Raw genomic sequence first — 11,812 nt, forward strand, 5'->3', positions numbered from 1 at the left:
GTTTGTTTTTTTTTTTTTTTGCTGGTTTCTGATAGGGCAGAGTTTTCTTAACGTTGTAAGATATTAAGCGGTTCGTTATGAACTTGGCTTCTAATTATTTTTCTTTTGGGGTGGAAACGAGCCACATTTAGGCGTCGTTCATTGCGATCTATGGAAAGAGCCCCACTGGGCTTTTGGAAACTCAGCGATTTCCCATAGGCAGCGTCCATTCCTCTGCGGTAACAAAGAACGGGGACACAAAGGCTGGATGTGAGGCTGCTGCGGTCGCGGTGAGGAACTCGCAGAGCATCAACGGGAAACCGCCGAGTGGATGCTCTGCGCGTGGAATAATTGGCCCGATTGTTCCCGTCCTCATGGCAGCTCGAATGGATGCGGCGATGCCTTCATCCGGCCCTCTGACTGCGATCCATTCAATGGGGGTCCGGCTGCACGTCGCTCACGTAGGGGGCTGGGAAGGGGCCGGGCAGGGGGATGCAGAGGGGAGAGAAGGCAGAGGGCCTCAATCCATCGCATGGCTCCGCACGTGGGATGTGGAGAGATTGCATGGGTGTGGGTTCTGTGGGCTCCTTGCTGGTGGTGTGTGGTGTAGGAACGCGTCCCTTGGAGGTGTCAGAAGAATGGAATAGGAAAAAAACTGGAAAAAAAAAAAAGGGAATCTGAGTGGTGTGGAAGATGCGGAGTGGGTTTTTTGGGAGGGAGAGGCGCATGGGAGCGCTGCCTACAAAGAGGCAGTAAAAGCACATGGATTTGGGAGGTGGCTCTTTTTTATTTAACCATTTATAGAGGAAAATTTCCCTTTTTTTTTTTCTTTAATTCTTTTTCCTTCTGCGCTCCAGTGTGCTCTCAGCAGCTCCCAAGCACAAGGTCCTGTGATATTTTCTTACAGGTTGGAGTAATTGGGCTTGTTGAGCTTGGAGAAGGCTCTGGGGAGACTTTGTTGTGGCCTTCCAGTACTGGAAAAAAAAGTTATAAGCAGGAGTGGGAGCATGATCTAATAGTGACAGGATAAGAGGAAATAGTTCTAACTAAAAATGAAGAAATTTAGGTCAGATCTTCAGAAGCAGCTCTTTGCTCAGAGGATTGTGAGGCACTGGGATGGGTTGACCAAAGTAGTTGTGTGTGCTCCATCCATGCAGGTTCTTAATGCCAGGTTGGATGGGGCCCTGGGCAGCCTGATTTGGTGAGTGGCAGCAGCCCATGGCAGTAGGGTTGGAACTGGATGGGCTAAAGGTCCCTTCTGACCAAAGCCATTCAATGAAATACACTGCTGGAGCCTTTTGAAAGTCATCCCTGACCTTGGCTTACCTGGACATAATGAGTAATGAATATGCATTGAAAACCCTGATAGCTTTCCAGCGTGGTGAAAAGGAATGATGAATTGGGTCTTTGTGAAGCACTGGGAGCAAAACACGGGTTCTGTTTCATCCCTGCTGCAAAGTTTCCTAGAACTCAGGGCTGGCTTTTGTGATTTTGGTGTATTTGGGCTCAAGTTCCTGATAAGTAGGTGCATGTGCTGAGCCCACCACTGACCTCTGGGAAGTGCTTCTAGGTTCCTAACCAGGTTCTTTTTCACAGTATGGAGGGACCTGGCTCTTCTATTTGATAGCAAACTGATCTGGGGAGAGATTCCTTCAGCTGTTCTCTTTGGTTTTGTTGCCCCCATGCAGGCAGGAGCTCTGTGACTGCCTCAGTTCTATTTGGAGCCGAAGGTAGGAACAGTACCCAGCATTGTCCCTGTCCCTCGTTAAGCACCATTATTTTAATTGCTCAAGCTCTCTTGGCTCCATTCTTTGATATCTTGTGTCTGCTAGCAGCTAGAGAAAGGAGGAGCTGGTCTATTCAGGTGTAATTCTTTTCCTTTCCCTCTCAAGTTGTTAAAGCACATGAGACATGTTTTCTCTGTACTTTCACACTCAGAGAGCAAAAGCCCTTTTCCTTTGGATGCCTGCAGCCCCCTGGGTATCCCAGTGTGCAAAATCAGTGCCTGCCACTGAGATCAGTGGGAGCTGCCGTGGGCTTTTGAAACGTGGCACCCAAGGGGACAGGTTGCACAAAGGGACCCAGCGCACTGTCCTGAGGAACACAGAGCACTTAAAGGGGGTAGGGGAGAGGAAGGAACCCCACCTTTTGATAGTTTTCTCATCTCCTTTCTGTTTTGTTGAGGCAGCCAAGCAGATGATGAGTGGCTCTTTGCAGTTCTGGCATTTTAACGTGTGGCTTTAATTTGGCTGTAGGATTTTTTTTGTTTGTTTGTTGGAAGGGAAATGCCACATGTTTCGCATACTCTCTGCATACCTCTTGGTTTGTTTTCCCATCCCCGAGACCAATCCCTCCACGCTGCCTCCATCCGCTGGCAGCCACCAATTGTGCTGCATCCCAAAATCCCACCTGCCCCATAGCTAGGAGAGCAGCTCAGCTCACAGCCCATAATTAAGGCACATTTTTATGGCTCTGCCATCAGCCATTCACTCCCCGCATTCCTTTCCCATGAGGTTTCCAGGATTGAAGGGTTGATGAGAAATCCCGTTGGAGGGGCTTGCTCCTTGCCGGGCGGGCTCAGCACGTGATGCTGAGTGGTATGAAAGGTGCCTGCCTAATCCAAATTCCATTAGGCATCGTTAAGATCTTCCCTTCCTGCCTGTAAAGCGCTTGGCTTACTGCCTTGGTCTCTTGATGGTGCAGAGCCATGTGAACATTAGTGACGTGGGAGGGCAGTGAGATGTTGCCATGTGTTCTTTCCTATGAACCAATCCATTGCTCCAGAAATTACTTTCTAAAGGATTTATAGAGAAAAGTGACTCTCCTGGGTACCTTTGTCACCATTCTGTTTGCGTTTTGGTCATGCAGTTTTATTGAATTGGAGTCATCTTCAACTTTCCAGTCATCACTCTGGGTTTATTTCCACCTGTTTGATACAGGACCCTCTTTATAACAAAAAGTAACCAGCTTAGGTTTAGGAGAAAGAGATCATTCTCACGTATCTGTTTTTATATACTGATGGCTCTAATCAAATTAGGGCCATCCTCTGGGTTTTCCTAAGATCAGCCAACCATAGGGATGAGGGGTTGTGTTCCCCTTGATCGGAAAACAGAGACATCAGAGGATCCTGCAAGATGCTTTGGGAAGCCAGCTGTACCTCCACTGCCATCAAGATGTTCTCCTTTGTCCTTCTGGGTCTGAATTTGGGTCAGCGTGGCTTAACTGGGGCAGTTGTCTCACTCATGGCTCATAGACCCATCCACCATATGCTCCAGCTCTGATGTGCTCATTCAGCACATTCCATTCTGAAACTGAATCGGTGGATTTCCCTGCTCAAGGTTTTGGTCACTTGAGGCTCATGGGTGGAAGGTGCAGGGGAGATGGTGCAGAGGCTTTTTGGTCTCCCTGTAACTTCAAAAGGACCTGGAGGAGGCTGGCTCAGCAATAAGGAAGATGAGCTGGTGGATTAACAGCTGCTTGTGTTTTGCTTTCTCTTCTTTCTCATAGCCTGTGGGCCACAGCTTGCCAACTCTCCCACTGTGATAGTGATGGTTGGCCTCCCAGCCCGGGGGAAGACTTACATCTCCAAGAAGCTGACTCGCTATCTCAACTGGATTGGTGTCCCAACAAAAGGTGAGATTTTCACAGGCTGCTGGGAAAAGTACCAGCTTCAGTCCTCAGAAGGTGCTACAGGACCTCAGTCATATTGCTGGTGGGACATTGTCCCACATGGAATGGGAGATGTCCCATTTTTTCCCATTCCTTTGAAACAAAGAGATATCCTTGAGCCTTTTAAAGTCTTTTACTCTAAAGATGTCTTTTCTCAGTCTGTTGCTAAAATGTTATTCCTGGGAGCTGTGTGCTGATTTGATTGTTCTCCTGGTTTTGATGATTTTTACCTTTCTCCTGCAGTTTTCAATGTGGGGGAGTATCGCCGTGAGGCAGTGAAGCATTACAGCTCCTATGACTTCTTTCGCCCCGACAATGAAGAAGCTATGAAAGTCAGGAGGTGAGCGTGGAGGAAGTGTCTGCTATTGGTGTCCCAGATGGGTTGTGAAGCTCACAGTGGGATTACTGTATGGTTTTGGGGTGATGGACGGAAAGGCTTGGCTGGATCTTGAAATTTCCCTGCTGTAGAGGCACAAATTGAAGCTGTTGGGGTTTGGTGGGTCAGGATTGCCAGTGCATCCCTACGTCACTGGTATCCTGATATCACCATCAGGCTCAGTGGTGGAGGGCATGAGCTCTGCAGTGGTGTTTGCCCTTTGCCTCTTCATCTGGAAGCTGCAGAGCAGCTTGGTTTTTCAGTAGGCTGAGGGTGTCACCTAGGAGGGAAGAATGTAGATTTGGGGCCTCCCTCACTCACCTTCTTAGCAGGGATCTGTGTGCTATTTGACATAAGCATCTTGTAGAACATACATTTAAAAAAAAAAAATAAAACAAAAATTAAGAGCTGCATTGAAAGCTTTGAGGAAATGAGGAGGGTATGGTACTGGTATTCAGTCCTTGCTCTTCCCGTGCCGAAGAAACGTGCAAAAGCATATGGACAGGAGATCATCCAAAGTATCCTTTCATGGTACTGCTCAGCTATCTACAAAGTGTAAAATACTTAGTTTTAACTGATGTTTAAATACGTGGCTCTGGTCCCTTTTGCAGGCAGTGTGCTCTGGCTGCCCTGAGGGATGTCAAGCTGTATCTGACGGAGGAGGCTGGCCAGATTGCGGTAAGAAATGCCCTCTCTGGTGCTTGGCACTAATGCTGAAAGTTCTGAGCCCTGTGCAGCTCAGGGCAATGTCACCTGCAGGAAAAGGGGCCATATGCTCAGAGATTGGGAGAAGGTTCCTAAACATTCCCTGAAACTAAGCAGATGGGGGAAGGATGTTATAAAATGCCCTTGGTGAGAGAGAAAAGCGTGTGGCTAGAGTGAGCTCAGCTTTTATAAAATAACCACTGTTCCACTTAGATTACTTAGATTGAAGAAGAGCTCGGTGAAAAACCAGGCATCCTTGTGCTAACCAGAGTCTTTGTTTTTAAAGGTTTTTGATGCCACAAATACCACACGGGAGAGGAGAGGGATGATCCTAAATTTTGCCAAAGAAAATGGGTTCAAGGTTGGTACCGTTCTGCTGCTGCCTGTGTTGTGTAGACCACATTACATTATTTATTATTCTTAATGTGTAGTTGATCACTGATGCGTTATCCTCATGATGCTCTGTTGTAAGGGGGATTTTGCTGCTGGAATGGGAGACCTTTCCTGGTCCTGAGTCCTGGGGATTGAAAGGAGAGAAGTGAGGTGGAGGGAATGCTCCTTGGGTGAAGCAGGGAGGGAGTCTGGGTTGAGCAAGAGCTGGCTGAATGTTCCATACCTTACTGCTGGCTTTTAGCTGAGCTTTGCTGTGCTTTGCAGGTGTTCTTCATCGAATCTGTCTGCAACGATCCCAATGTTGTTGCCACCAATGTCATGGTAAGAGTGAAAGCCACTTGCTTTTGTTTTCTCTTGTGTAGGATTTTTTCACCTGTGTCCAATTGGTTTCTTTTCAAAAGACATCCTGCCAGACTCAGCTGAGGGTTAGGAGTTCTTTGTTTTTTTATGATATGTTTGTCCTGGGATGAGAAGGGAGCTCTTGCAATTCTGTTGATGTCCAATGGTATCAAGGAGAAGTGTATACAGTATTTAGGACACCTTGGTGACCCCAAATTCCCTTTTGAAGCGATAGGTGTAGTTAAGGGCTTATATCCCATCAGATTGCTTGGTGGGTGTGGTTTAAATTCCAGTTAGATTTGGTGACTTCAGCCACATCCACCTTCACAGTATCTATTAAGGTCTGTTTTGAGAGGAATAACAGCTCAGCTTAGAGGCTTTGTGCCGCTAGCTGACATCTTGAATGGGGGAGTGACATAAAACATTGCTTATCAGCTCCTTTGGGAGCTACTGGATCTTTGATTTCTCTTCAGCAGAAATGAGCTTTTGCCCGGTAAGCTTGGCTAGGGTGAGTAGATGCTAATTGGTCTACCTGGGCATGATTAACTTCAATGGAAGTGTCCTTTCCCCCCTTGGGCGGTGCTCCAGCCTTATCTCCAGCCTGCCTTTTGCAAGTTGTTTTACAGTGTCTAGGAATGTGTCACGGGATATCCAGAGTCTATGAGAGGGTTTTCATGGGCCTTTGCCCTGCCTCCAGGACTGGCTTCACAACAGGCACCAGTGTAGGGGCATTTGTACATGCTGGGAGCTCCTGCCCTCTGATGTTATCCCATTGGTTTCAGGATTGGTTGGGAAGTTAACTGATGTATAACACTTCTGCTCAAACCCAAATCTCCAGGAAAGACATCGTGTTAAAGCAAGTTAGACAGAACTTAGTCTCTGTGAGTTCTCCTAGTCCACTTCTAGTGTATTCTAGTGTGTAGTCATGCAATGGTTTATAGCAAATCAGTTTTCCTTGTGCTTAACTTTGAATCTTTTTCACCTCTATCTTGTAATAAGTGATGGATGTAAAATGGCTCAGCCAACAGCTGGGTCATGACAGGATTTTGAGATTAGCATGGTCTGGCTATCTGAGCCCTACTATGCCTCTTGCCCCAGGTGGGTCAGCAGCCTGCTCTGCCTGCTTCCTAACCTCTCCTTTTGGTGTGTTGTCTCCCCTATTGTAGGAAGTAAAACTGTCCAGTCCTGATTACCGGGACTGTAATTCGACCGATGCCATGGAGGACTTCATGAAGAGAATCAATTGTTACCAGGCCAGCTACCAGCCACTTGACCCTGATGACTATGACCGGTAAGAAACTTTCCTGACTTATAAAGAGCCTGTCTTTGAATGCCTTTTGTTTCCTGGGAACGGGGTAATGAAGTATGGAGCAGTATTTCACTTGGTATTCAAACATGTGACTGTGCTAGCATAGTGTGTGGCCGAGGCTTGCTGTAAATCATGCTTCTTCCTTGAAAATGTTGTGCTGTTTTCTCCAGCCTGGTGTTAGGGAGTGTGTACTGGTTTTGACCATATTCATAGGAATATAGACATCTTGAACTGGAAGAGACCTTAAGGATAATCTAGTTCCAGGCTTAAATACAGATGAAGCAAAGGGATGGGCAGGTGGGCTGGAATGTTTCTGGGATGCTTTTGTCATGGTGCCAGTTAAAAGAAGGGGTTGTTTAGACAAGTTCAGGGTTGACCCAGGGTACACAAGTAAGGCTTGCTCACCCTTTGCTGTCCTGCATGGCCACGTGGGCAGTCAGTCAGTAACCTTTCAGCCTTTCCACTGCTCACAGACACATCCATGTGCTTTGTGTGGATAATTCTGGTCCAGCTCAGTGCTGTACTGAGGTGGGATGTGTTTCTTGCTAGGCTTAATCCTCTTTACTGCTGCAAGGAGGGAAGCTGATTACACTCGTGTTACTTAGCTCTCCATGAATTGCTGTGACCTACCAACTTCCTGTTGAAAATAGCCTGCAGAAAATCCTTTTAGCTGAGTGATTATATTGACTGAGATACCTTACAAGGCTGTTTTGTGGAGTGATGGTTTTCCTTTCTACTTTTCCCACTGACACCTGCCCCACCCCTCATTCTTGCTGTGTTTTCCCTAGGGAGCTTTCTCTCATCAAAGTCATTGATGTTGGCCGGCGGTTCCTGGTCAACAGGGTTCAAGATCACATACAAAGCAGGATTGTTTACTACCTAATGAACATCCATGTCCAGCCCCGCACTATTTATCTTTGTCGGCATGGTGAGAGCGAGTTCAACCTCAAGGGAAAGATCGGAGGTGACTCAGGCCTCTCCAACAGGGGCAAGAAGGTAAGGAGGAGAGGAATATTTCCCTGGGATTTGGGTATAGGAGATGCCATCTGTTGGGCTGAGTGTATATTCAATGCCAGCTGGGATGATCTGAAGATCCATCTATAGGGCTTGTCAAATTTTGGCTCAAACATGGCCTCAGAAAAGCCTCTTAGGTAATAGTTAAGAGCTCAGTTCACTCAGTAATTGTTTCTTCAAGGACTGGTCAAGAGAGCTGGTACATGGAGGGCTAATATTTATTTTGGCTTTCCATTACCATTTTGAAGTCCACTTGAGGTGTGACTTGTCAAGACTGCATAAACATCAGTTAAGTCTCTGACAATTAAACAGAGCTGTGCTTAAGGATAGTGTGGGATATTTCACATTATAGGAGAGTCCAGGTTGTGACATGGTTTCCTGGATGTTGCTGCTGTTCCTTGATTACATAAGGTTGCAGCTTTCTCTTCTTCTGTTTGTTGTTCTCATACTCCTTCATAGCTTTTTGGGAATCACAGATATGTGAGGCTGTTCCCCCACCTTAGAACAGAAGGCCAATACACCTATGGAAGACAGAAGAGGACCTAGAGAAGGGAATGTTTACTAGGAAGCAGGGAGGAAAACTCATTGGGAAGCTGAAGGGGATCCCACTTAAATCAGGAATCAACCTCTTCTCTGTCCTACAGTTTGCACAGGCACTGAACAAGTTTGTTGAGGAGCAGAACCTGAAGGACCTCAAAGTCTGGACCAGCCAACTAAAGAGAACAATCCAAACAGCAGAAGCGCTCCAGCTGCCCTATGAGCAGTGGAAGGCCCTCAATGAAATAGATGCTGTAAGTAGCTTTAATTGCAGTAGGAGATAGTAGGAGATAGTGCTGGCTTTTTTCAGTCTTGCAGAAGTCTCACCTCCTGTAGGGAGTTCTCCCTTCTATGGGGAATTGTGTACTTTTCCTGCTCTAGCACTCAAATTTTGGCTTGTGGTTTTACCTGTAACTTATACAAAATGTTCAAGATGTTGGCTTGAATAAATAGATTAAGGTGGCTTTTTCATGAAACTGTTCTATATCTGATCCCTCAGCAGATTAAAGACAGTTGCCTTGGAGAAGGGTGTGTGTGTTAGGTGGGCCAATTCTTTTTAGCATGGCCAGTAGTAACCTCATGGCTATCCTCTGCTTTCAGGGTGTGTGTGAAGAAATGACTTATGAAGAAATCAGGGACCAGCATCCAGAGGAATTTGCTTTACGTGATCAGGATAAATATTACTACCGTTATCCTTCTGGAGAGGTAGGAGATCTTTGGAGATGTGGCTCATACTTGAATATGGTCTTCTTGTTTTAATGGCTCTTCTTTACATCTGGAGTAGGAGAGTAGAAGAAAAGCAAGTGCTCCCATTTTTTGCTAGTCCATCCTCTCCATTAGATTCACTTGGTGTTGTGCTGCCCAGGTTTTTCCCTTTGATTCGTTTCTAAAGTAGTAATTTCATCCTCTGCTCTCTGCGTCACTTGCTGTGGGTTAATGTTGATATCTCTGTTTGTCTGGCTTGAGGAACACTATCTGCTTTCAAGGTGTGACATGTGGAGGTGGGAATTTACGTCAGTCCTAGATGGTAATTTTGGCTGTGAACTGACTCATTTAGTCCCAAATTAAAAATCATGTCCATAGACACTTGGAAACAATAAATATTTAGTCTAATGACAGCAGGTCTAGAGGAGGATGTTTGAGAGTGACTGATATAGACTCTAAACAGCCCTTCATGAAACTTTTTGAAATCTTAGAGATTCTCAGAGTGCTTCATACTTTAGAACTTAAAAACCCAGAGAAAAGGAAAATAAACTTGAGACAACAGAGACAGTAATCTCAAAGCCTCTGTGCAGTTATAGCTTACCTCAGTAAACTCTTCAGGGCTGTAATTGAGACATAAATGGTTTATTTCTTTCTCCGATTAGTAGCTACATTCTAGAGTAGCCAAGTTGAAGCACTGTTAAATTTACTCATCTTTATCAGTAATCATGTTGGTTTATAGAGGCATGAGATCAATACTTAGACCAAGACGATGATAATTGTTTCTTGTGAGGTCCTTGTCTTCTTGACTCTATGCCCATCTCCCTGCTCTTCTGTTTCAGTCCTACCAAGACCTGGTGCAGCGCCTGGAGCCAGTCATCATGGAGCTGGAGAGACAAGAGAATGTCCTTGTGATCTGTCACCAGGCTGTCATGCGCTGTCTCCTTGCTTACTTCCTGGACAAAAGTGCAGGTGAGCTCCCTGTCCCTGGGCAGGAGGTGGATCCTGTTGGAGGAGGGATGTAGTTTGGAGGAGATGAGATGTTCTTGTGTCCACGCAGGGCCTGGAGTATGCATCGCTTTGGTATGGGTGGGTTTAGTGCTGAGGAAGATCTTTTTAGAGAAGGGTGGGGTTAATCTTGCTTTTCATTTCTCTGCAGATGAAATGCCCTACCTGAAATGTCCTCTTCACACGGTACTGAAGTTGACCCCAGTGGCTTATGGTAAGTGGGAATGCTACTTATCGATATGCTGAGGTGTTCAACTTGCACCTCCTCCTAAATCCAAGCTTCTGGGACATGGGCAGAGGTCTGGGATGGAGCACCTTGTAACACCTTCTGTTTGCTGACAGCCTCTGTATCTCTGTGCTTCCTTCTGCAGGCTGCCGTGTGGAATCCATCTCCCTGAATATTGAAGCTGTGAACACTCACAGGGAGCGGCCAGAGGTAAGTGTTTCGTTCCCTCTAAGCCATCCCTTGGGTGTTCCTTCCTTTCCCTTGTGGTAACCCAGCACGGAGGATGACTGGGGAGACAGCTCAGCCCAGTGCTCAAAGTGCCACTGGAGGATTGGGAGCATCAGTTGGGTTCTTGCTCTGCATAGGTGTGGCTGGCTGAGGGTTTTCCAAGGGGAGAAGACTCTTGCATGTGCCTGCTACCTAGTTTAAAGCTGACCAAGGGAAAGGTCAGCCAGTCTCTGACTTTTGCCTTTGTGGTCATTCACTTGCCCGATAGGGCATAGAGCTGTGGATGGAGAACGTAACTTCTCCCAGGTGGCTGGCAGAGCCCATGCTTGGTGACTTGGCCAGCATCTGCCTGTGTAGTTTTTCCTGCCTGTGGCTCTATGAGGCTACCAGAAAGCTGTTCTGCAGGGTGGTGGATTACCAGGGGAGAAGACCCCTTGCATGGAGGGGAAGGACTCCATAAAGTCAGGTCTGTGTGCTCCACCAGGAGCTCAGAGGCCAGAAAAAAGAGACATCATAGCAAGGGGATGCCAGCTTGGTGGTGGGGCTGGATGGTCGCTCAAGAGGAGCCCTGTGTCCCAACCTTTCCAGCTTGTGGTGATGGGTTTTGGATGGTCTCATCCATCCCCTTTTGGACTACATCGTTTCTTTGCTCCTTGACCTCACAGCATAGGAAAAGTTGATCACTTTCCCATAGCATCAGTGCCATTGATGCCCTTGCATCACCATTGCCAGGAGTGGCTGTGGGGCTCAGGATGGAGCGAAGCATGTGCAAAAGCGCTTGGGTTCCTCTGCTTGGCTGTAAGGGCACTGCCCTCCATCCATCCCACGTGCCTTGAGTTGGAGCTTGGTGCTGTGCTGACCCTCGCTGGCTGCTCTGTCCCACTTCCCCATCCTTTCTTATCCACTCGGGCTCGCTCGTCTTCCCTCTTCTTGCTTTCACAGTCAGAGGGACCAGCTTTGAGGAGCAGGGCGATGGGCACACTGTGTTGTGCTCAGTGGTGGCTGTTGGTTACTGCTGTACTTGGTAGTAATGCACGTTTTACTTTTTCTGTGATTGAAGGCTCGTGTGGAAAAACTCTATCTTGTTTCTGAGTGCAGGGTCTTTTTTTTTTTCTTCTCCCTCCCTTTCTTGGGAAATCATATTATGTTCTCAACCATTTTGCATCAGTTTCTCTTTTTTTGGCGTCCAGAGCATTTCATTGCATCCAACTAATCCTTTGCACATCGAAAGCAATTGTGGGGGGGGAAAAGCAGAGGCTGCCTTAAGGAAGGAAACAACTTGCTTTTTTTTCCTTTATAACTGTCGCCTTCTTCCCTTTTCATTTTT

General features: G+C 46.8%; 2 protein-coding genes across 3 annotated transcripts in view; one reads left to right on the top strand and one right to left on the bottom strand.

Moving 5' to 3' along the window:
- Positions 1-11,812, bottom strand: part of PRKCQ (protein kinase C theta) — an 826,629-nt gene that overhangs the window by 107,457 nt on the left and 707,360 nt on the right. The window lies entirely within an intron of this gene.
- On the top strand, positions 25-10,612 carry PFKFB3 (6-phosphofructo-2-kinase/fructose-2,6-biphosphatase 3). 2 transcript variants are annotated; one of them, XM_019615102.2, is made up of 13 exons: positions 25-440; positions 3,487-3,612; positions 3,892-3,988; positions 4,636-4,702; positions 5,016-5,090; positions 5,387-5,443; positions 6,628-6,752; positions 7,559-7,766; positions 8,429-8,575; positions 8,922-9,026; positions 9,866-9,995; positions 10,183-10,245; positions 10,403-10,612. In XM_019615102.2, exons 1-13 carry the CDS (start codon positions 311-313, stop codon positions 10,525-10,527), a joined length of 1,455 nt encoding a protein of 484 aa, XP_019470647.1. In that variant the 5' UTR covers positions 25-310; the 3' UTR covers positions 10,528-10,612. The 2 variants fall into 2 exon arrangements, with proteins under 2 accessions (XP_019470647.1, XP_010710219.1); XM_010711917.3 differs by lacking the exon at positions 25-440 and having other exon boundaries at positions 2,858-3,612; positions 10,403-10,599.

This window comes from Meleagris gallopavo, chromosome 1, assembly GCF_000146605.3.
Source record: "Meleagris gallopavo isolate NT-WF06-2002-E0010 breed Aviagen turkey brand Nicholas breeding stock chromosome 1, Turkey_5.1, whole genome shotgun sequence".
Taxonomy (NCBI): domain Eukaryota; kingdom Metazoa; phylum Chordata; class Aves; order Galliformes; family Phasianidae; genus Meleagris; species Meleagris gallopavo.

Coding starts and splice junctions, on each gene's coding strand:
- PFKFB3 (XM_019615102.2), top strand. CDS start 311: ATGCTCTGCGCGTGGAATAATTGGCCCGATTGTTCCCGTCCTCATGGC. Junction 6,753..7,558: donor GACCCTGATGACTATGACCG/GTAAGAAACTTT, acceptor TGTTTTCCCTAG/GGAGCTTTCTCTCATCAAAG. Junction 9,027..9,865: donor ACCGTTATCCTTCTGGAGAG/GTAGGAGATCTT, acceptor CTTCTGTTTCAG/TCCTACCAAGACCTGGTGCA.